The sequence below is a fragment of the Gopherus evgoodei genome, chromosome 2, assembly GCF_007399415.2.
Source record: "Gopherus evgoodei ecotype Sinaloan lineage chromosome 2, rGopEvg1_v1.p, whole genome shotgun sequence".
NCBI classification, from domain to species: Eukaryota; Metazoa; Chordata; order Testudines; family Testudinidae; genus Gopherus; species Gopherus evgoodei.
The window spans coordinates 214858442-214884691 of NC_044323.1; the positions used below are offsets into that span (position 1 = coordinate 214858442).

A 26250-nucleotide genomic window follows, 5' to 3' on the forward strand; every position below is an offset into this window, starting at 1 on the left:
AGGCCAATAACGTCGATTTGTGTCCACACTAACCCTAATCCGATATAGTAATATCGATTTTAGCATTACTCCTCTCGTTTTGTAGGAGTACAGAAATCAATTTAAAGAGCCCTTTAAATCGATATAAAGAGCAGTGTAGTGTGGACGGGTGCAGCGTTAAATCGATTTAATGCTGTTAAAATCGGTTTAACAGCGTAGGTAGACCAGGCCAGAGATCGGACAAGGATCTATTGGGACAGATTGGGACTGGCTGGGCAAGAAAACTGGGGGAAGGCAGGGTACAGGAGGAGAACTGGGATGGACCAGGCCAGTGATTCTCAAGTGTAGTTATGGGGGCTGCATGTGACCACCAGGGACTTTGTTTGTGATCACCCTGACTTTGGGGGTCCCACAGCCCCTTCTCTAAACTTTCTGCTGCAGTGATGGGTTCTGCTCCTTGCAGCAGCACCAGCCCAAGCCGGGCCCAGTGGTGTTTCATTATTGAATAGTAGGGCTGCTGCCTCTGTCTGTGGGATAGGACCAGCCCACTCTCCCTATCTCCTTTGCCTTAATTGACAAGGGGGCACTGACCAGGACCTGACTGGCCAGACCTCCCTGTTTCCCTCCCATTGGAGGAGGGGAATGTCATTCACCAGTGGGCCACCTGACTGGCTCTGCTTGCAGGGGGAGGAGCCAGGGAGAAGTAGGGAGATACTGGGTGGGAGAAGCTGCATGGTGCAGCTGCTGCTGGGAAGCTGAGTCCCAGAAGCAGCTCTGGGGCTGGCTCTGTTGGCCAGGGAGCAGAGGTGCAGGACGTGTGTCATGACTGTAGGGGTCCAGCAGGGCAAGCGCACAGGCTGGTGCTGGGATACGGCTGCCCAGAGCTGGAGCACAGGAGATGGGGATAGGCCCAAGAAGTAGCCTATGTGGCCACCAGAAGCCTCCCCAAAGGTTCCAGTTGGGAGGAACCCTCCAGCAGGGGCAGCCCACAACACAGTAGTAGCGTCAACATTTTTCATGTGCTCCTATGGATATATGAACCCTGGGTGCTAAAAAGAAAGAACAGATGCAAACAGCTTATATTGAAACCACTACGCGTGACACAGGTAACCCTGGCTTGTCAGCACTACCTTCAGCAAAGTGCCGTGACTTACACTGCAAAAAGATGGTATTTAATAATGAGGGAGGAAAAAGTATTTAGTTTTGATGGAACCAAATTTATCGGAAAATCATCGTGATCTGTGCAATATGTATGGCAAAACTTCATCAGATGACATCATATGCGATGCCGCGTCATTATAAAAGTCATGAGTCAGAAGTAGAGAAAAACTATGGCCACAGTTTTCTGCATAAAAAGCTCTTGGATAAAACCAGTAGTGAAATAGTTCAACAACAAAAGAAACTGAAGCCCTTTCTGTACTGAAATCACAGATTACATCTGGCATACTCAGGGAAAGTTATTGCATTGGACAGCATCACAAACCATTTTCAGACAGCGAATTTATCAAATCTCTGTAAAATCAAATTGATATAGTTAATAACAGTGCAACTTTTGTGGTATTATTAAAAGTACATCTTATACTTTACATCGAAAAGATTTATTGGTTTATTTACCTGATGCTTCCAAAGAACCATGTGACTAAAGTGGTGCTAGTATATTTTCACTGTCAAAACTGTGGCCACAGCAAAAAATCATTTGAGAACCACCAGATTAGGCTAAAAGGTTGGAACAAAGAGCCAAGGGAAGGAAATTGGATGAGAAGCCCAGGGATGAAGACTGGGATTGGAAACCAATGGAGAACATAGACAACTGGAGGCTGGAGTAGTTGTGACAGACAGAGATAGATCAAATGAGGAGCCAGAGGGTGGTTTGGACAGGGACTGGCTGGGAAAGGAGACTGGTGATAAGGAAATGGGATGAGAGTGGGGATAGGTTGGGAGTGTGGGGGGAGAAGCTGAAGAATCTGTCTATGACAGCACACTCGCCTCAGAACATGGAATGAAACCCAAGATTCCTGAGGTTCACCATTCCGCTGATGTCAGTGAATATCTGTGAAACCCACTGGCAAAGTGTTCCATGCCTCTGTAGTACTGCTCCACATAGAGGATGACAAGATACTGCTTCTCTCAGTTACTTCATCACTTGAAATGGCACAAGTCTGTGAGGTGGGTCTCCAGGTTCCAGCCCGCTTGATGAACCATGTGGGTGTCAATATGATCCACATGATGGAATTCCTGGGTTTTTTCAGTTTGCTTTTTTAAAAAGCTGAGGAAATTAAACACAAAAATATGTTCAAACAACATTATTAAGGTTGCAAAACCAAGCATTCAAAGATCAGGAAATTCCAAAATTAAGGTTTTCCCACACGATTCCAGCCTCATTCAGTGTATAGGATGGATCTGTTCTGGGGAAGAATCAGGGTTGTATAGTGAAGGAAGCTGTTGACTGTAGGACCCCTACCACATTTATCGTAGAAGTTGGAAGGTGTGTAGTGAGTGAGGCAGGGGATTGCAGAGAAAGGAGGGTTTCATCGTTAAGGCAGTTGAACGTTCGGAACCGGATTCTACTGTGTTGCTGAGTTCCTATGTGAAGCTGCACGGTCACTTAAAGCAAACTTTTCACAGGTGATCATGCATTGTGTGTTCCTTATTTTCAGGGTGCCTGACCTGAGAGGCTGGGGTCTGATTTGCGGAAGTGCGAGTTGCTCAGAGCTGCACTTGAAGTAATTGGAAGCTGTGTTTTGAACATATAAAGTGCTATATAATGCTAAGTACTTTGAAAAGTCAGATCCTAAGCACCTCAAATTGAGTGCCCAGAATTGGTGGATATGTTTCATCTTAATCTCTCTGTGCCTCAGTTCCTTATCTGTAAAATAGGGATAATAATATCCCCTTAACTCACAGGGGCTTTGTGAAATTAATATTTGTGAAGCACTCAGGTATTACAGGGATGCACCATAGAAAAGCCCAGGAGGAAATTAATAATTCTATCTTCAGAGCAAAGACTGAATAGTGTGCAATACATATGGCCTAGGGCCACACATTGAACAATGAGATGAAAACATTCTGTGGACTGAATGAGTCAGGGTTCCTGTGGAAAAAATACCATGTGATCATGTAATTAAAGACTGTACCATGAGGGTATGCACAAGGGGGCTGAATTAAGTTTGCACAGGCAACCTTAATTATGGAACTTCTTAACCTTTGAGTGCTTGACTTTGCAATCTTAATAATGTTCTTTGAATGTAACACACACACACACTTTTGGATTTGATTTCCCACTATGCTGGACCAGTTTCACATTAGAGTAACCCCATCAACCTCAAGAGAGTTAGACTGATATAAAACTGCTGTGAAAGAGCAGAGACTGAAACCCACAGCTCCTATCACAGTCTTTGGGATGCAGGCAAGAAGTCTCCTTAGTCTGTGAATGCAGGTGTGTTCCATGTCCTGCTCATTAGTGACCTCTTTGATGCATTAAAGAGTGGCACTGATAGTCTCTGATGGCAAGAAAGATCATTTCTGCACTAGGAGTGAGTTCCCTCATGGATGTTCTCTTGTCTGGGAGAGGATTGAGGGATTTTCCCAGATAAAATACCTCATTTGGGAGGACCCAACTAGTTAGAGCTCCCTTTAAACAGCATTTAATTTGAGATAGGTGGAGACACCAATTCTTGGCTATCAGAAAAGGCAATAGTGCAATATTGTGTGTGCACTCATGTGACTTGAGGAGCTCATCACAGAGCAGATATGGATGTCATCAACTCATAGGTGACACTATGAACCCATGAATAATATTGCTTAAAAAAGAAACATAAATGCCATGGAAAATGAGTTCTTGGATAAACCTCTAGGGGAACCCAGAAGCAAATTAGGGAAGAGGAAACTTGAGGATTAAAAACAATAAATTGTGCATACTGCATATTGTGCATACTGCAATTCAATCCAAGCAAATGCTGTTAAAGATAGAGCAGCACAAATATTTATTAGCTGGAATAAAAGCTTCTGGTTAATGGCATCAAAATGCTACAGAAGTATCAAATGGTAACAAAAAGGAAATAAAATCTTGGTCAGGAAAGACAATGAAGCAAAGCAATGTCCTTCCTTGGTGCTGTAAACTGAGCAGATCAATTTAAATTTGTCAAATAAATCCTTAAGTTCAAGGAGCTTCTGAAATTCAGCCTCATCTCTACATTTGATAGAAGGTAACAAGAAAGGAAAATTCAAGAGAGGATGACAATTAGTAGTGTTTTCTTCAGAGCAGTCTAGAAAGTTTTCAAATTGGCTCCACCATGACAGAAGTCAGCCCTGAGAATCTGAAAGTAGAAAATAAATACAGGTAGTATAACATCATTCATATGTTCAGGCGCTCCTTTGAACAACCCAGTGAGCTAGGAATCGAACGAACAAACAGTTGAATGTAACCTCTGGATAATTCTTTAATCTTCTCTTCCATTTGGCTCAAAATTTCAAAGAGGGAAACAATGGAAGACCAATAGACTGAAGAGCAGGGCCAAGAAAGCCACTGGAGGACACTGATGAGAGGTGTTGATGTTGTTTGCAAAATGTGATCATTAAGAACGTGCTGAAGGATTCTGAAAACATGTTATCATTGAAAGAAGATGGCCTCTTAGGATTTAAAATTCAGACAAGGAGTTCTGAACAGGGCAGCAGCCCAATTGACTTCAGTTGATAGTAACAGTTCAATTCAGACTTCCCCCAAACAACACTAAAATCATAAAGCTCTGCCAAATCTGGAACTGGACAGTCACTACAGCCTGTGAGGATTTACTCTATCTACACTACAAATGTGTACTCACCTGAATTTATATATGGGCTGTTGCAGCTATAACAAAACAGTGTTAAGGGGAATTTTTCAGTCCCACCTGATGCTACATGTGTTGTAGGAGAAATAAAATTTATAAAAACAGAAGCCACTGTACAGTGAGTGGAGAAGATTCTGAAAGACTGGTGATTACATGGGGTGGTAGTTAGTACTTAGAGGAGAAAAGAAATCAAGAAAAGTCATATATTGATTTGAAAAAAAGCAGTGAATAAGGATGAAAGATTTACAAATGACACATCAAAAGCTATCATCTAATCAAACAGATTACAATTCATTCATGTCGGAAAATTAATCCTACTGAGTTAAGCCAAAAGAATAAAGATGTTTGGAAATAAAATATGTCAAAGGATGAGAGAGAGAATCAACATGAATCTTTAAACTCATCAAGAATGAGATATCCTGGTGACCTAGCAGTCAAATCAGATGCAGGTTCACCAATTTAATTAAGAAAACCAAAATGGTTCTTTGTCGATCATTAAACAATTAAAACCATGCCAGTAAAGAGATGGAGAGGAAAATATGAGAGAGCAAGAGATGGAGGAGGAGAGTAAGATAAAAATGTGGGAACACCAGCAAAGGCCAGGATATTACAACTAACCCTCACTTCCCAAAGAGAGAGTGAGAAACCTGAAAGATGAATATCTGGTGGGAAGATCAATATATCTACACCACTGTAGTATTTTTTCTACCTTTCATCTTGCTGCTGCATTAGTGGTTTTGTTTTCATGTGTCCTCCTGCCTATTATTTGAGGGCATGTGCATGAGGAGCACAGTAGTGCCTGACCATGTTATATAGAACATGGTTTGATCTTGCCAGTGTAGATGGGGGGCATAGTGTGTTATAATTATGTTACAGAATGGTTTACCCATTCTAACATGGTCCCCTGACATGATACATGTTTTTGTGTGGATAGTCATATAATTGGTCCCATAAATGAGGATGGGGTCTGATTGAGATCAGGTTTTCTAGAAGGGAAATCTCAACACCAGTGAGGTCACTTGATTATTTCCTCCTATCTAGAACTGAGTTATTAGAAGAGACTAACACAGTTACTCTTACAAAAAGGGCCATAAGATCTATAATGGTACATGACCAGCTTTATATTTCAGCTGAAAGATAGCATCCCCCAGAAGCACAGAGCCCCCAGCCCATGGGAGGGCATTGGTTCAGTATCTATCTCAATGGCAACAGTGCTACCTACTGAATGAATAAAACCATTTCAGATAGCACACCTGATCTGTTATCCAAGTTCTTGATGACCCAAGGTGGTACTGGATGCATAACAGCATCTTTCAGCACATGACTGCAAACTTCCCCATTGTGTTCCACTCCAAACCACACAAGGAATGTGCTGTCAGCTGTCTATGAAAACATAAAACCAAAAATGAATTCAGAGCCCTTAAATTTTAAAATAAGGAGCATGAAACTCTACCCTCCTCCATCTTGTGCTTGTTCAGAAGCCATTGTGTGTTCAACAGAAGATTAGGTCTGTGGATCAAGTGTATTTATTTCACTGAGGAGGACAAAACAAGACCAAATTCTCTTTTCTTCATTAGTGATGTGGAACATTACCATTGATCACTAGTATAAGGTGTACTAGAAAGGACAGTTAGTTCTCAGGGAATACAGTCTAGCAGATAACTAGGGACTGTAATATTACTTGTACATATGATTATGTTTGATTTATGTAGATTTATCCTTAAAATAAATTAAGAATATAATATCTCAATTTATGTCATTTTTACTTTATTTAACTACATTTGTGTGCTTAACATTAACCTTCCCATTCAAATGTCATTCGCTGCTAATTAAGATGTTGATCTGCAGATTGCATATTTTGCAAGAAATGAAGTGCAAGCACTTACTAGGTGTTTATCCAAGTCCAGCACACATATTGGTTTAGCATAAGTATGGCACATTTAAGTTACTGAACATCGTCTCAGTTCTCCACTTATTTTTTCTAACATATGATGAGCAAAAGAGGAAGTCAAAAATATTGTGAAATACTAGGAATCATCTAAAAAAATCTATAATGAGTTACATATATGCCTGTGTACTAACATTTTGACAGAATCAAGTATCAGAGGGGTAGCCATGTTAGTCTGGATCAGAATCAGTTGTTTCTAGTTTCAATAACTTTATTTAAAAGAAAATAAAACATATCAAATAAATCATTAATAATACTTGTTCTTATGTCCAGAAAGTAGATTGCCCTATTTGCCAAGATTAGTAAGCTCTTGTGCCTTTAAGGTTTTTCAGGTTACTTCCTTGCTACTTATAATAAGCATTCAAATCAAAGAAATACAGTGATTACTCTATTGGTGCAAAGGGTTCTGCTACGTACGATAAATTTTCATAGAACTTTTTAATATAATTTATGAATATTTGCTAGCAACATAATTGTCTTTTCTGCTGACATTTTCAAAGCAACACTGTGATTTGTTGGGTCTCCTGAGAATCTGAGTACAAAACTGATAATTATATTAAATATACATAGACAATAAAGAGTGTGTTTACATAACTATGCCCATAAATATCTGATTGAACAGTCATTGTTCTCAAACCCCTTTTAAGCGACTCTCTGAGGAATCCAGTTCTAATGACATGATAGTTTAAAAGATGTTGCTCAGTCTTGTTCCATATTTAATTAACTTTCTTTTTTTAAACTTGTGATGGTGGAGACAATAACAAATAGCTCTGAAAAGAGAGAGAGCTTTGAAACATGAGTGAGATCTTGTCATGCTTTGTGCTTCACACATAGAAGATGATCTGCATGTAAGAGTTGGTAGCCTGGGACTTCCAGCTTCCTCAGGGAGTCCATTACTAGAGCATTCACAGTTCACTAATAAATAATAATAATAATATAATGAAAACCCCCTCATATACATAAAAATAAAGGAAGTGAAAGTAAGGGGAAAAGCCCCGTGTAGTGAATGGATTCAGGAAAATGCCTAATTTGTTCATGCTACAGAGAAGTGGAGCAAGCATTTAAAAGAGAATGGTACATTTACCACTAAGACGTAAAGACTCTTTGAACATTAATTGAGCAATAATGTATGAATGAATACATTAGACTGGAATCAAGGTTACATTTCTGAATTTATGGACAGGATCATTCAAAGGAGTCCTTCTCACCATCACACTTTACAGCAGCACACAATATTCTGTTTTCACACTGAATGATATCTAATTGTCACCAATTATGATTCATTTACTGTTAGGTGTCTTGGTTGTCACAACATTAACAGTTGTAAGTCTTTCCCTTTGCAGATTGTGTGAATCTGTTGTGACATCTCAATAAAGCAGGATTCAATCAAGGTGTGAATGAATTGTTAATCTTGTTATAAATAGAAGGTACCATATGTCAGTATGTAAGGGACGGCTCCCTCTCCCTTTTGCTGAGGACAATGGTAGTGAAACAAAGCAAAAGAACATACCTAGATAGTTCATCACATCAGGATTACAATAATGGTCAATAAAACATGGAGTGGATTCCATGTTGGATTCTGCCATCTAGAAACAGTTAGCAAACATAAGCCTATTTTAGGGTTCTCCTCATGCTATTTTTTTTTTGACAACTGTTGACAGTTCTTTATACCAGGGTGCCCCAGATGAGGAAAAGCTATCAGAATATTGTTCTGTTAGTTTATCAAAGAAGCTATGATAAACACTATTCTCCCCAGGAGTTGCAAGTGTTCATTCCCTTATTATTTAAGTGCCTAACTTTAGGCAACCACATACGAAATGTTTTGATAAAAGTTCTTATTTTGGGGTGTTTGGAATCATAAAGGTTAGTGACCATTCCCGGATCATCTTTTGTGTAGACAGACACTAGTGCATTTCCTCAGAAAACCTGTGCTCAAAATGTTAACTGGATAAATTACGGCATTTCTGCAGTATAAATTCTATATGTATTCTCCCTTCAACCTGGGCAATTCTGGACTAATCATTTCATCAGACTATCACAGTAAAACTCATGTCTCTTAGAAATGATGGGATTAAAGCCAGGGTCTCAGAGGTGAGGGGATAGTTTGTCCATCAATCTAGCAAAACATCCTTGAGAAACAGATTTTCCCCCTTCGCATTCTGGTGACCGGTTTTGGGATTGGCTCATTGTAGCTCTTGCTGACCCAAACAGGTGGATAGCATGCCGCAGCTGAAGTGTGCACACACATCCACACACAGTGCCTTGCGTATTGAGCAAGATGATATGTGTCTCTTGCTGTTTTTCTAAATGCTGTGATAAATCCCCACAGAAAACTCAGTCCTCACTGGGAAGTTTGAATGTCTTCCGTAATCTATTTAAACAGCTTTTTAGGTATCACCAATAAACCTGTTTCTCACAAAAAGGTAAGTGGATTCCAGCACTTGATACTAGCAACTAGCTCTTAGAATCCATCTGGGAATGAATGTGACCATAAGACCTTCCTATTCCCCAGCACTAAATTGAAGGGACAATCAATGCATAAAACCATCATCGCATTTGCTGTTGATCTGTTTACTGTTACTTTATTTACATAACTAGAATTTCAACATCTTTGCATGTTTTGCAAGCTGTCATGATATGAAACGCTAGTAATATGCTGTGTTGTGCTTGCTAACATATTTTTGACATATTTTAGCTTTTGATTATAAGATTGCATCTTTCTCAGCTACCATCTGTCTCAACTCAGTGGCACTCTGGCATTTACAAAAACAGTAGGGTGTAATATTTCTTATATATTTGAACTCTACTAGAAACATGCTATTTTCAGTCTTTACCAATATGTCACGCTTTCACACACGAAGGCTGAAATGTCTGATATCTTTTAAGGTATCTGTCAGGAATAAAGAACTTATCATCACATCCAATTTGGCAGAGATGAGTAATATATTAATGAGAATGAAAATGGAAACAGTTTCTGACTTATAAATAGATCTGGCATTTTACATGCCTTGTGTACTGTTGCCTGAGTTTATCCTTTTGTCAGCACAAATGAGAATTTCATACGAAACCCAGGAATTTCTTTTTTGTACTTGGCAAAATATGCATAAAATTCTTGAGGCTGGAGTTTTAAATGGGACACATTTTTCTTGAAATATCTGGCAACCAGAGACTTTCATGCTTTGCTTCCACCCCCTCCACTCTCCAACTATGGAGAGTCAAAATGTGACAGTCAGCAAACTAGAAAACACACTTTATATCTACACGGACAGCATTAGGCAATCAGTTCCAGCCATTTGGACTGTTGTGATGCGCAATTCTAAGACTGCAGTATTTCAGCAACACTAGTTTCAATAGGATAAATTGAGCAACTCAAGCAACAGGATATACAATGCCCACATATCTAAAGCATGTCTTTGGCATGAATTCTCAGGTGAGCTGGAGCAGTGTTTGGCACACCGATGGGCAAATGTGGCTCTGCACGGCCTTTCCCCTTCTCCTCAACACTGAGAGCAGCCAGGGACCAATTCAGCCCTTAGCCAGGGCTAAGTTACACTGGCTTATAACAGCCCCCTTGTGGCCACTGTGCTGGTGGAGATCCCTGTACTTCAGCATGCTCTAGCCATATCCCCCTTCCACCGTCCATGACAGCAGAAAGGGTAAGTGACTTCAGGTTTAGAGAATCAGTGTCAGCTTTGGGTTTAGAATTGAGGTCATTCCTGGTTCTGAATCCTGTACTCAGATCACTAGGCAATACTTCACTCTCTCCAGGGTTTGAAGCTTGCACTGCATGTGAAATATGTAATAATTGCTCCATCTTGAGATTATTAGAAATTTTGGATAAACTATGACCCATTCGAAGCCACAGCATCAAGCAAACAGGAGTAAAACTATTGACTTTGCTAACTGGAAAAAAAAATCAGTGAATATTTTCTTCAAGTATATGTTTCAACTACAGTGAAGCAGCAGATCTGCTTTTAATGGTACTGTAATAAGAAAAAGAAAAGACACAATCGCTCTCATACATAATGGTAAACTGAATTTATTTCCTCTTGGAAAACAATTCCAGTAATCTCCAGGTTCAGACCGCAGAGTAAACATTAATAACAGTAACATACAGGTTAGTTCAACTGGGTCAAGAATTTGGCTGTGTGAAATCATTAAGGAAAGTCTTGAACACTCAAAGCTTCAAATGGTATTCAGGAAAAAAAAGTTTCTTTGACAATCTACATAACAACTATTGCATATATGGTAATGCTATCTGTCATATCGCAAGGCTTACAAATATATATACGGGCCTTATTCAACGGTGGGTTCCTGCTCTGTGAGAAACAGTCTTTTCATGTTTTTTGCAAGAATCTTCAGCAATAAAAAATAGTCTTGGATTCATCTGTTTGTATACCAAAAGAGAAAGATTCTAGACTTAAGTTTAAATGAAAGGAAGGCCAAACAGCTGTAGTATAACATATAGCTATTTTTTCTCCCTCTTTCTTGAAAATGACATTTTCTTAAGCCTTTTTCCTCACACATTATTATTTTAATCTTTCTTGAATAGGGCCCAAGTCCACTTGTCTTTATAAGACCATTTTAGTATCAGACAACATAATACATGTGCAACACTTTATATACAGGAAGTCTATCCGGTGCTCAAAAGTTCAAACACGTGAACATCCAACAGTTTCGATAATACAAGTTGTATGGTACAATACAATGTTTCTGAATAATATACATTAACAATGAAAGTTTCGTGCAAAGAGTAAAACGTGTTCCCTTTTTGTGCCACAAAGGAGTCTCCTGAAGGGATGGGCATTGCACTAACTGCTATGTTGGGTCATCGTATGATTCTGAAACAAAAATAAAAGAAATCACTTAGTTGTAGTCTAGGCATTGCTATAAGAAAAAACTGCGTTAACATGCTACCCGCTGAATATATTATATTGGATACAAGAGAAACATGTTTGCCATCTCTCTTTTAAATGGCCTGGAGAAAGTTTGCTGTCAAAAGATGAGGCTTTTTTTGCACTGGTATCATTTCTACAAGTCACATGAATAGCAGTTGAATACCTCAACATACATTAGAGCAAATTCTGCCCTGTTGAAAGTGAACCTAACTTCACTGGCCCCAGTGCCCAGTCACACAGTGATGAATTTAGCCCATTATATTTAATGAGACATACATTTCTTTCTCTTATGTGGCCTTAATGCTTACACACTAGAAATACACTAATTTTAGCATCCTTCTTAGAAAATGCAACCAGACATTTCCCCCCTAATCAGTTGCACATATTTTAAAATAGATGGAGAGGTGCCTACCAAAGCGCTCAGTTGGCTGACTGACAAGCAGGTGGAGCAGACAGAACTATCCCTCTATTCACCAAAGAACAACTCAACTCTAGTTTCCTTACGTGAATTTATTGCCATGTAAAAGGTGACAATGTCACTCTGGAAATGTGAAGTTCTCTATTTTTATCCACAGAAAGAGTGAAAAGAGGGCAGCAGCAATGCAAGTTTCACTACACCAGCTCTAATGCAAAGAGATCACCACTACTGGATGAGATGCTACTTTAGTCTCTGTGCTTCATCAGACAACTAAGAAAAGGTTCCCACTTCATGCTGATTCTTCTTTTGTGATATAGACCATATCCACAGAGAACTGGACAAAGTGCACAATCTTATTTCACAGAGCACAGACTAGCCATTAGATACTAATGAATTTTTGTCACTACTGACCCGGGCCCTATTCGGACCAGTGACCTAGAGGTGAAGGGAGTTGTGTCCCGTTATCAGTTCCTAAACTGTGCGGTCCCCTGCCCTTGTTTTATTACTTTTAATCTATGTACAGTCTCCTCTGGACTTCGACACTTTAAAACGAACCCATTCCCAAAAGATGGACATCATTTTCCATGAAGTGAACATATATAGAACCACACCCACATGAGCCACTCCTGAATACAAACATAAGTACAGCCACAGGAAAACAAAGGGTGAATATTGTGTGATTCCATGCTAATCTGACACTACATCATATCAATACACACACACACACACACGTTCATGGGACATTTAGCAAGAAAAGGAGCTCTCTTAGAGTAAGACTGAGGAATTTTTTAAGTAGTATCTGTCTCAAGATGAAAAGGAAAATGACCCAGTGACACTTGGAAGCATGTTTTCCAGATGTGAATGCAAAATGATTAAATGCTGATATAGCAGGGACTCCAGATCCACCATGGCCAGAGGGTTAAAAAGAGATTAGTATTCCATTTGATTTCATACAGCATCTTCCACAAACTCATCTCAAAGTGCTGTAAAGCAGTAACAATATGTTGCGGACTAAAATATTGGTTGGCCATGGGTAATAGATTCTGACTTTAAACCACAAAAGCAAGGGAATGAAGAGTTAAGTCTGACCGTCTACCCTTCTGTCATCCTGTTGCGTCCATTATTGCAGCACTTATAACATCACAGACCGATGTGAAACCCTGCAGTACCTAAAAACAATGGGACAAGTTAAACATGGAGTGACAACCTAAATTTTGATTTTCTTTGCTTTTGAGTGGTTAATGTCAGAGCCAAATTGTTACCTTGAAGAGAGATTTTGGGGGTATATTTTGTTTTTGATCTATCTGAGTGTGCGTCAGTCATCCCCTGCTTTTTGACTGTCTGAGCGACATGTAATCAGTTTTGGGTCTGGAAGAGACACGCAGCAGTGTGTGAAACAATTGAAAGGAGCTTTACATGTGTGCTCAGTACTTCGACTGCAATAACATTTTTTATTAAAAAATAAAAAGGCACAAAAGTGAGAGAGACAAAACAAACCATGAAATGGGATCCACTCGCGCTGGTGCTCTGTGTTCCAGACTATACTGCCTGGCACATAATGGAGATTCTCAAGAGATAATGAAGACATAAATTCAGAAACAAGTGGTGTGAGAAAAATGCTGAATAGGGCAGGACACAACAAACACTGTTCCCAGTGCAAAGAGCTGGGGCAGCTTCAGCCTTCATCAAGCATCTCAGTATTTATTTTAAAGAGTCAAAACAGCATGCAATTGGTCAAGTTTTCCAAAGAAATTAATGCTTCTAAAATCTATTCTGAGGCAACAGTGAATTAAGGAGAAATACACAGATAGCAGGAAGGCTATTTCATAAACTAAAACTGAAAGCATGTCACAGGCATAACATTGACAAGACAAGCAGGTGAAAGATGGGAGGGTAGAGAAAAGAAAAGGAGGAAAATTCTGTAATCTCACAGAGAGCCATATTCCATCCTACAAAAAGCCATCTATTGGAGACCCCATGTCTAAGTGACTGAAAATTGCAAACATTAATCCCAGTTATGAACTGTTGTTGTTTTTTCTGAGAGGGGTTGTGTTTAAAAGTTTAGGGCAAAATTCTTCTGTATTATTCACATAGCAGATCTCAAAGCTGATATTCCGCTCTCCCTATGTGCACAGAACTCCCACTTTCATAACAGTGTGAGTTCCCGCATGTGGGGAGAATAGAATATGGAACTCCTACTGCCAGGAAGATGGGAGACCTGTACACACAGGGAGAGCAGAATATTAGTGCTGGGATCTGCTGTGTGGCTATGCCAGCAGAATCTATCTTTAACAGAAGATACAGAACATTTAAGAACAGAAGTTTTAAAAATCTCTGTTCCAGAAATTTACTGCAGCAAATAACTTTCCTGAATTTGGAGCAATCAGGTTTTTTTGGGTTTTTTTTGGCTAAATACACCTCTACCTCAATATAACGCTGTCCTTGGGAGCCAAAAAATCTTATCGAGTTATAGGTGAAACTGTGTTACATTGAACTTGCTTTGATCCACAGAAGTGCGAAACCCCTCCACCTCCCCGAGAACCGCTTTACTGCGTTATATCCAAATTCGTGTTATATCGGGTAGCGTTATATCGAGGTAACGGTGTATATGTAATTCAGCTAAAGTGCTGAAGACATCTTATATTCATATCACCACAATAAAGACATGTATTTTCCTTTAAGCACAAAGTACAGTTCCTCTGTGAAGCAAAAATTTCTATTTCATACTTAGCAGTGGAAAGAGAAAAATATATTTTCCAATGCATCCTCACCAATAGAGTAGGGTTACATTTTCAAAGGTCCTCTGATTTCATGATGAAAAACTGGGCTTGCCACAAAAATGAGACTTTTGCACAGATAAAATGGCAGCCCATTTTGCCACAGCATCTATTACTCGGAACAAAAACCAAACAAACTAGGAAAGATGTTCACAAACCTCTACTTCTCTACTTTGATTTTATTTAGGAAACATTTACAAGAACTTGGCTTCAACGTACTTCACAGATAAAATTCTTTCAAAAAATCTTTACCTGGTTTCTCGAGTTTAAGATCTCCCTTGCCGACCCAGCGACACAAACCCAGGATCCCAGCTCCCAGTAAGCTGCTTTAAACATTACACTACATTGCTCTCCATGTGTAGATAGCCTTGGGAAATCCCTGTCGTTAGTGCTATAAGGTTAAAAAATCATACGCAGATTTCACTACAATAGTTGTAGAGAAATCTCCTCTGCAAAGAGAATGGGGTTGTTTTGCAAAAACTGTTAAGACAGTAGAAAGTACTATTTTTTCTGTTATTTGGTATCTCTCTCTATATATCTCTCAAATAGAAAACAGAAATAACTAGCTAGCAAAAAATGCCATCCCTCGCATCAAACTCAGTGAAGAAAAAAAATCCACTGATTCACTATCTCATTGGAATCTCTAATGTGAATTGCAGTTGCATTCAATTTAAATGAGATGGTTTTTAACTAGATAAAATAGGACACAATTGTACCTGGGAAGCCGTGCAAGGAGGGTACAAATAAAGAAATATAAAGATTAAATATAGATGTCTTCCTTCAACAGATGGTGACAGTACCACAGCAACATGTTATTTTTTCCTTAGTTCAAGAACACAATCTGTAATCAATCATCACTGATTAACTAATTATGGTACACTACATGTTATCCTATATATGGAATCCTTTATCTGCAGACATTAAGAATAATCTTTATTTTATTTCTTTATAACCCGTTCGCACTACAATACAATTTTGGGTTGTAAAGAAGAATTCTACATTACTATCAACCTTTAAACACTATGTTTTTTTTTTTTTAACAAAAGCAATTGGTTTCCAACAGGCTGGATAATAAGTCTTTTGACCTGCATTCTTCTCTGACCCATTAAGGTCACCCCTGTGCTCGGGCATATAGCTGACTTAGGAAATGCCTGCAAGTCCTGCATTTCATCTCCTGCCCACTCAAAATAAAGCTTTCTTTAAATGTGTCTGTACGGGTCCCTAAAGACCAGGGAGGCATCCCTGTAGTGGGCAATGGAGGGACAGAAGCTTCTGCCTTTATTAATGAATGCAGACCATTATGAGTCTGGCTGGCTCCTGCACTGTTCCCAGAAGCATATACTGTACGTGACTTAAAATGCTAGAATATTGACACAAAGCGAGCTGGGCACCCCTAAGGAAAATTACTCCTTGGATATAATGTAGGCTCGTAACAGCTATTAGAGTACAAAATAAAACCCTCCGGGATCAAACTGACATATACCGCATTCTGCCTACTCCTCAAACATTAGAAGAATTTCTTTGTGAAGGCATTCTCAAGGACAGCATTAAACTGACTTTTGTAGCAATTTGCAACAGCTTTTTGGCTTACAGCTTTTAGTACTAAATCTCTAGTTAGAATCAATATAAGTACTATATCTTCCACATTAATCAATACATTTGGTTCAATACACGTTCTATTAAATTATACTTTCTAATCAAGATTTTCTGCTTCTCTCCCCTGCTTTTTATTCCAAACTTCTTACCTTGTACTATAGTTTCCAAACTGTCTAGAGCTAACGACAAGATGTTGGATTTTCCAGAGTGGCCGGGGCAGAGGGGCCAGGGGAGTTAGGGGAAGGTTAAAATGGCAACTCAAGCAAAACCTTAATTAGAATGTTAATGCCAAATCATGAATTCAATTCCACAGTGTCAACATGCTTTCCTGAACTTCAGTTGTCATGATATAATACTTATTACACAAAGCTCTCCACTACAAAAAAGGTGAAACAGTGAACACACAGCATGAAAAAAGTTGTAACAACATAAAAAAAATTCAGAAACAAACCAACATCAGGAAAACTCACAGCTAAGGCTGCTTTTGCTATCCTTATCCTCAACCCCATGGTGCCTACATACTGCAGCACACATGGGTCTCTGTCAGAGCTGCATTCCATCGTGCAGCACTGAATACCATGAATAGTTCTTTGCTGATAGACTGCAATGTGATTAGATCTGAGCCTATATTGAGGAGATATTTATATTTGTAAAATACTTGGATTTAATATACACTAATAATTAAGATGCAAAAAGAGTACAGTATAATCTTATTTAGCCAAAGTCTTCAGGGGTATTTGAAACAGTTGGATAAAAAGTGTTTCTAACAACCTAAATGATGCACACAACTACATTTCTGTTAGGTTTGGATGAAGTTATTCTTTATAGATATGAAAATGCAATGTCAAAACCGTAACCATATAAAGCCATTGCACTCATTTGCCATTGTCTTGCAGATCTGACACATTGCATTGATGTCCCTGGCTTACACAGACGTAGTTCTTCTTTTCCTTGTCTCAATGTAATCACTGCAAACTTGCACAAAAACTGTTGCATTTTCTTTTGACATTTAACATCATTTGACACAGTTCGCAATAACATCATATAATCCTTTCTAGGCAACACGGTGTCACCATTAAAGGAAAAGGTGAAATAACATAATAAAAGAGAATAGCAGAAATTTATAGACTTTAAAGACTGAGAAAACTTATTAGGACATTTTATCTCTCTATCAGCGCAGGATTATTGTCTACAATGTAATTTCAAATGTTTTGCCTGGTCCAATTTTAATTAGCGCTCCCAACATTTCCCTTGGGATACGATTTCATACTTCACAGACCTCATGGTTAGGATTTTATCTTGTTGTTCATCCTAGGATAGAAAAAGACGGAACCAGCCCCAAATCACATATGCAACAAGATCTGCTTACTCAGGAGCTGGATTTAGACAAATACTGAGGCCACTTCAAAGCAACTAAAAGAGGTAGATAGAACCTACTTGTGTCCCCATAACCAGGACTAACTCATATGGCACTAACAACTGGGTAGTTATAAGGTTTTAACGCTGTTCCAGGGACACGTCTAGAACCAGTCTATGCTACAATGTTGTAACTGGGTCAATGGACGGTTATGTTGTAAACAATTCTCCTGACTCTGATACAGTTGAAATATAGATGAGCATGTAGTCCAAAGCTTATCAAAAGATAATCTAAAAATAAACTATCCCCCTCCAAATGCCAAATCATTATTTTTGAACCCTCTGAATTAAAAAATATTTCCATAACGGTAGCCCCTTAGAATGACACCTAATTTCCAGATGACGCCACTTGGAAAATGGGTTCACTTGTGGGAGTTGGAGGTCCAGCCTGGTGTGAGTGAGTTCAACAGCTGGAAAGAAGATGATGTTTCATTGCTTGTCAAAGGCGAGGAGCAGAAAGCTAGCACAGGAGGATTTTGCAGCAGAGAAGAAAGAGATTACAGGCAGGTTGTAGGCTAGTGAGGAGTAACTACTATATTCAGTACTCCAGTGCAATGCATAGAGGAGGAGCAGTATTGCTCTCTTTTGGTGTTAAATGTCTTTACATGTTTTAGAAAGAGAAAACGGCTGAAGATCTGCATACTAAGTCTGAACCGAATCTGAACCTACTACACAATTTAAACTCTGAAAACGGGGGTTTATATGCTTGGTATGAACTACAGTGGAGATACCTCCACTATACCTACCGAGTCTGCTCCTGTGAGGAGTTGTGCACCCTCAAATTCCACTGATGGAGAGGGAACTGAATAGTGTTCACCGCCTTGCAGCAGTAGCCCCCTAATCAGGTATGATGAGCAATGAACGGTTCATCCTTGGTCATGAGTGACCATTGTTAACAATGACAATTTGGAAAAGTTCCTGATGAATTACAATTATCCAAACAACTTAGTTCAATAAAGCTGTTTATCCGTTTTTGTATTATATTAAAGTGATTCGGAAATGGCACTACTGGCAACTATTCAATGCATTCATGTTTACATCCAAGTCTTGCGCATTCTGACTCTCATACTTGAAAATCTTGAGAAACCAGAATCACAAAAAGCACTAACTGGATAGGATCCACTCAGGGATACATTTTGAAATTTAAAAATGCAACACTTCCATGTTTCTTCAGTAACTCTCAGAAAGCCACTAGTAAAATATCACTGATGGGCTGACCTCTTCCTGAAGTGATTACCGTATGAACAATTGCAATAACAATAATCAAGCTGCTTCACTAAGAAGAGGTAAAAGTAATAGTTTAAATAAAAATGGGGAAGTAAAGGACCACTGGGAAATACGCTGCTAACATTAAAATCTTAACTCTTTAGAATATGATCATAACTACCCTGCTATAAACAATGAAAAACTCCATTGAAACTAATGGAGTTAGTGAAACAGGTGTTAGGGAGAGGAGAAGCAGGCCTGTATCAGATAGAAAAAAATGTATTTTGCACATGCTTAGGCTGACACTTATACCAAAAGGAAAACTACATCCCTGGTACTAGGAGGGGACAGCCTGGACTCTCTCTACTATGTCAGACATTGTCAGTCAAAGAAGCAAACAGAAGCCAGAGCTGAATGATTCCACATTTGTCTGCATCTACAGTACAGTAGCTTTTATCAGCAATACTGCCTAATCAGATATTCAGGGATTAAGTCCGTGATTTACAGACAGATGTGTTCTTGTGCCAGTTGTTGCTATGTTTCCATTTTTTTCTTGTAATGTTTAATTCATCATGTTGGTGCTTTCTAAACTAGAACATCTGTAAACAAGTTTAAGAATGACCTCCTTCCTCCTTTATATCCACGAGTGATGCTCCTTATCTGTGTTCTAATTTTAGATATCTTAAAGACAAACAAATCTCTGTGTGGAGTGGAGGACAGGGAGGAAGGGAGACACCTTGCCTCATAACGTAATGTGTTCCTCTTACCTGAATGCAAATTTCCTATTTGCCTAGCTCTGAGTGCAGAACTGAACTCATGGAACTAGAGCTACAGTATGTACAGATTCCTCTGTAGGTCAAACCCAATTAAACAAACTACTACTAAATATTTAACAGCTCAGTGTAGTAATTAGTGACAAATAATGGAGGCTTAAATTGACAATAGCACAGAAATGTCCTGTTGGAAATGTTACTCATTTCCTTCTCCTCTGGTTTTCTTTTGCTTGTTGAATTCTGATAGGTCTTTTAAGTAATTAAGCAGACACTTAAGATGAACGTTATTTTTGCACATCCATTGTGTGTTTCTGCATGTGTCATCAGAAGAGCGTTCCTGTGGCCCTTTTCCTTCCCAACTTCCATTCGGCTTGTTCTAATTTAAAGCAGGATGACCACTAGCTGCCGGATCAGTGCATTGATTTCAAATCCTAAACTGACTGGTGGGCCTAGAATTTAAACTCCTGTTCACAGGATTCAAAATTCACCCAGTTGAAATGGGGGTGGGGGGGGGGTGAGGGAAGCACACACAGCTGTGATTTATATGCAAAGGGCAACCTTTAAAACAATGATTATTTCTAGTTTTTCCAAAAGCGCACGTACAAGAATTCCTCTGAACAAAATTACAAGAAACAATAGTTTCTTCATATGTCAAAGAGAAAAAACACTGTAACTTGCCTGTATTCCTTTATTATTTAGACAGGGTTGGGCAAACTTTTTGGCCCTAGGGCCACATCTGGGAATAGAAATTGTACGGCGGGCTCACAAAATTGTATGGTGAATGCTCACAAAACTGGGGTTGGGGTGGGAGGTGGCTCTGGTTGGGAGTGCAGGCTCTGGGGTAGGACCAGAAATGAGGAGTTCAGGATGTGGGAGGGGGCTCCGGGCTGGGTCAGGGCAGTAGGGTGCAGGGGTGGGGGTGAGGGCTCTATGGTGGGGCTGGGGATGAGGACTTTGGGGTATAGGAGTGTGCTCTGGGCTGGAACCGAGAAGTTTGGTGGGCAGGAGGGGGATCAGGACTGGAGCAGAGGGTTGGAGTGTGGGAAGGGGTGCAGGCTCTGACTGGGGATGCGGGCTCTGGGGTGGGCCTGGGGATGAGGGGTTTGGGGTGCAGGAGCATGCTCCCAGCTGGGATCGAGGGGTTCGGAGGGAGGAAGGGGGATCAGGGCTGGGACAGAGGTGTGAAGAGAGGCTCAGAGGTGCAGGCTCTGGGCAGCATTTACCTCAAGCGGCTTCCAGAAGCAGCAGCATGTCCCTTCCCTGTTGGAGTGCTGGAGGGGGGGCACTGAAGTGGGATCATTGGAACCTGTACGAGCTGGAGGTGGGCCATGCTGCAGCTTCTGCAAGCTGTGTGGAGTGGCCACCGACCCTGCTCCCTGTCTGGAGTGCAGGAGGGGGCCATGAGGCTGCTTCCGCGAGCTGTGTGGAGCGGCCCCCGACCCTGCTCCTCAGTTGGAGCGGCAGAGCAGGGCACGCCCAAGACCCTGCTCCCCAGTGGGAGCTTGAGGGCCGTCTTAAAATGGCTGGTGGGCCAGATCTGGCCCACAGGCCATAGTTTGCCCACCTCTGATTTAGACAGATCTATACAGACAACAAATCAACAGATCACTGGGTTCACTACACTACTTTGTGCTTATGGCTATCAAGTGACAAAAAGGAGCTCAGAACTTAGATTCTGCACATATTATCTTTGAGCATATAGTACTGCCTACACCAACGTTTAGCTTACCTAAGGTTATATATCCCCAAAAGATTAATAGAAAAAGGTAAAGTGCAAACAGAGTTTTCACTGAAGTAAAAGTAAATGACATTCAAAGAGGGCCAAACTTTCTGATGGTGACAATCGGCCTCTAATTTCTCCTGCACCATCTCCACATGGAGACCAGCTCTTTAAGCATTGTACTAGTCAATATGCATGCATAATGGAGAGGGCGTAAAAACACTTAAATGAATAATTTGTGGACACGAAATTTGGGGCACAGACAAAATGTGGCCCATACTCAATTGTGCCTTAATCTTAAAATAGGTGTGGGAGACAGTGAAAAGGTCTGGGGAACTGCCTCCCAATGTCAACACAGCTAACACATCTGCTCACGTGTTTGTCTCCTGGTACCTTTCCCTCAAGAAGCCACTGACATAGGAACACGTGTAGGTTTAGTGGTAATGACAGAAGATTCCTGAGCCTACAGGTAGAGGTTCCCCCAGCTTTTTCATACTGTGACTTCATAAATAGTTATGCACTACCAGCCTACCTTGGATACACTCTATGATCCTTCTATTGATTTCCTTGGCACTTCAAATGAGGGACCAGTTTCCCCTGTGATTCCAGGAATCATGAGAAATGTCACAGTGGTTTATGCAGCATGCCTATTGCAACTTCACTCATTAAAACTACTGGAAACTGCAGATAAGGACAATTCAGAGACCTGCCAAGTTGACAAATATCTAGGAACGAGAAGATCATGTCCCATGTGTTAAGACTAAAGACTACGTCAACTGGTAGCTGTGTTCCCTCTACTATGACCCAAACAACATTTTATTAAGAAAAGCAATGCTCCTGCTGTACTGGTGACTTTAAGATAGGTCAGAATGTATTCCACCTTTGTTAAAAAGTTATCCATTTTCTATACTTTGATAAGCACATACACTGCAAAACTACAAACTCAGAACACATTTACTGACGTGGTACAAGAACAATAACATTTTACTTCCCTCACTGGGGATCTTGCTTGTAAAACAACAGTGTCTTTATCTCTACTGTCTTGGCCCTTGTGTAGATACTTCGTATAATGTGAGTGTAAAATGCTACCAAAGCAGAATGGTTGAGCTTCACACCCTTTTTGCATTGTGTCAATGACTGCACAAGTGGCACGGCAGTGAGGAATTAGGCTCCAAATAAATATTACAAGATTTTGCTCTTCTTTTATAAATCTTTCTTATCCTCATCTCTCCATGAGTGATACAGTATCTATCTCAAAATCGTTATGTTCCTTGGGTTTGGTTGGCCTCTCTGTTTCCTCTCGCACACTTGGACATTGGCATATGCTGTTAGCTCCTACCTTTCCAAGAGTTTATAGTAGAGGGAAATGCTCTCGTGGTTTGGTTTATGATGCTACACTACTATACTTCTTCACAACTAGTGAATTCAGCCTTTGAAGAAGCCAGTTTTGTCCCTTATTGCTTGTTGTTATTTTTTGGGATGGCAATCCTCTGATCAAAGTGAAAAGAATCACATTTAGGAGGGAAAATAACTGACACCAGTTACACTGAGCAGCCACTCAGATGTAGTGCCAAGCTCTCTGAAAAGCAGAACTTTAATTCCTTTACAAAAAAAGATGTGCTGTAACTATGGAGAGACTAATCTATAACCCTCACATTCTTACATAATTTGCTACTCCAAGTTCATTTTAATTCATTACAATAAAACTACCTAATTAAAATAACTCTTTAAAGTGAAGTATTAGCTTGATCCCAGAATAAAGGCAGAATCTTGTCTATCAGAGGGAGATTCATCACACCACAGCACACTCTTATACAAATTCAAAGGTAAGCTATAAACAAGTACACACAGCAATACTGTTATGCATAAAGGGGCAGGCAACAGGAGGTCTGCTTTCTCATCAGTCCTCAAAGGAACCTGCCATACAGAAGTGGCACTTATTCTAATTTAAAGCTCTTACATTTACTTTACCATGACAAAATTTATAAACTAATAACTTCCCTAAACTGACTGGCGCTCCAAACAGAAAAACAGAGTTGACACAAAGATTTGGGCCAAGGGAAAAAGCAGCTTTCCTGGAAAGTTACTATCTCCTATGCTGAGATGAAACGTGTTTGGGGGCTACTCTTACTGTCCTTACAGTTCAACAACATGTCTGCACAATATCATCAGCAAGATTTGTACTATCACTTCATTGTGGACCGGATCCTATTGTCAGTGCAGTTCTGTTCAGCATTTGAAACATTTTAACATCTATATCTTAGCTTTGTGGCCACGTCAACTATAGACATATTTCTGATTGGCATTAGAAGAGCTCTTAGTTTGGCCTACAGCTCTCTTTTAAAATGCTGTTAAGTTGACAAGAAGATCTATAATGTAAATGACAGCTTTAAAAATATATGTTATTAATTTTAAAGTTCACATTTTTTTTGGTTTCTATTATTTTTGTCTCACATTAGTTGCTAAAAACACTTAAAAATTACACCCTTCAAACACACACATACAAAAAGAAAAACAGAAAAGCAGAGAGCAATAGTAAGGGTTAAATAGAAAGTCTCTTGAATATATGCAGAATATTGGAGAATGTTTTGTCATGTCTTAAAACACACCACTTTGTAGAAACTTCTTTTTCGAATCGAAGCAATGTGACAGTAAAACAACTTCAGGCAAAATTCCTCCTAAATTACAATGCCGTTTGTGTCAGAGCACACATTACTTCATACTGACATGTCAGCATGTTTCTCCAAACTATACTTGGGAACACAATAAAAAGACAAATCTGCAAGTCTGTAAGAAACTTTCAGCTGTTGATAAAAGTATGTGTCACTCACAAATTACAGTCTGCTGTACAGTACACATTGATTTATATTGATCCTAATAGTAAATGCTCCTTTTTATCAACATAGCTGTATAAATCAGTTAGGATTATGGTCGTAAAAGAACAGTTAAAGCTACTCAAAATTCTCAAGTTTTAATTCAAGAAAGAAAAATCTGGGCCTGGAAGGGTGACCTGCAGTGGGGTAGGGAGACTTGTACTTGGGCAGCACTTCCTAATTCAATATAGATCGAACTATTAGGCCAACATTTTCACACTTGGGTTCCATTAAATCTGGACTGATTTTCAAAGAAACAGACCACCCACAATTCCCCGTTAAATCAACACGAGCTGAAGGTGCTGAGCAACTGAATCTTGCAGGATCCAATCCCAAACCAGACCATTTACTTAGGTGATCCAATGTGGTTTTAGGTGCCCAGCATTAGGCACCAGCGTTTGAAAGTTTTGGCCACGTGGGTTTACATTAGTTTGAATTGGTTGTCTAAAAATCTAAATAATTTACCAGAGAATACTTTATCAGCTTTTTGAACTATCCCATAGAATTCTACAGCAGGGATATAATTTTCTATCAGTTCTATAGGAGAGTCCAAAACCTATAGAGAGAGGGGGTGGCACAGAACCAATCAAGTACTCTGGCTCTATGCCACCCAGGCATTCCTGCACACTGAGGGAATCCTTAGTTGTCTGGCTAATGCAGCTTTATAACACTTTTGTGCTGCCAGAGTCCAAGCTGGGGGTTGAGGATCTGGATCTTAATTTTCAAAGTAGTTTACAAACATTAACTAATTCATCTTCACAGGCAATGTAGGTAACGATATATAATCACTGCCATGTAGATGCAGAAATAGACATGGGGGTCTATTGCACAATCCCCAATGTCAGGGCACGCTTGCACAAAAAGGGAGCTTTTGAAAATTTGGCCCTGAGAGAAGTCAAGTGGGTTTCCCAAGGCCACAGTGGGAATTAGTGGCAGAAAAGGGATTAGTAGAGGCCTCTTGACATCCGTTCTGGTGCTAAGTCCAAACTGCCTCTCCTGGAATATACTGAAACATTCTGTTGAATTCAATCAGTGTGTTTCCTAGTACAAAATTGATTACTGCATGTCATCCCGTATAATCTCTCCTATAAGACAGACGTTCGGCATGCCCCCTTCTCCCGGAATCCCTCCATCATGAGTTGAAAGGTTACAAGCAAGTTGTGTTCTCATTGTTGAGACTGAAAATGGTTCTGTGTTTTGCTAAGCATTCCTCTGCAGCACGGGTAGTGTGTGCATGTATGTCTGAAAACGACCTCAATGAAAAGGAGGGAATGAGAGATGCTAAACAATGTTGCACAAAGTTGCAGACTGTTCGGCTACAGGCCAGAAAATGAATCCAATTTTTCATTCTGTCATTATAAATATTTCAGTGCAAATGGTACTGATTTTCTGCAACTGTGGTTAAGCAAAGGGCCTCTGAGTGAATATTAAAAAAAAAAAAAAAGTCGGAGAGGAGAGTAAGAAAAAGAAAAAAGGGGGAGGAAGGAAATTTAAGGTTAGCAACCAATTAATTTCTTATTTAAATGTAAAAGATACTGGGAGAAATTCTACAGTGATATAGTGTGCGACTCAAAGAAGGAGGAAAAAAAAACATTTACTCTGCTCTTCTTCTGACAGTTTCTCATAAAATATCTGCAGTCCATCTATCTTTTAGTACTCCAGGCTCCTCTGGAGAGCAGAAAATAGTAGTTTAAAGCTCACTTCAGTGCCAGTCTGCGGGAGATTGCTTTCCACAGGACCCCTGCTGATGGAGGCCTAGGGGAAGAGGCCCAGGAGTTATTCAATCAGCCCAAGACTCTGGGGCGGCTGGGGGTCCTTTG

General features: G+C 39.8%; 1 protein-coding gene across 8 annotated transcripts in view; it reads right to left on the reverse strand.

The window, feature by feature from the left end:
* Positions 1-10776: 10776 nt before the first annotated feature.
* ZNF521 (zinc finger protein 521) overlaps positions 10777-26250 on the reverse strand; it is a 277389-nt gene continuing 261915 nt past the window's right edge. For all 8 annotated transcript variants that reach the window (XM_030552944.1, XM_030552943.1, XM_030552942.1 and 5 more), the window contains one exon: positions 10777-11594. In XM_030552944.1, the coding sequence (XP_030408804.1) occupies positions 11565-11594 (30 nt within the window). In that variant the 3' untranslated portion in view covers positions 10777-11564. The remainder of the gene's footprint in view (positions 11595-26250) is intronic.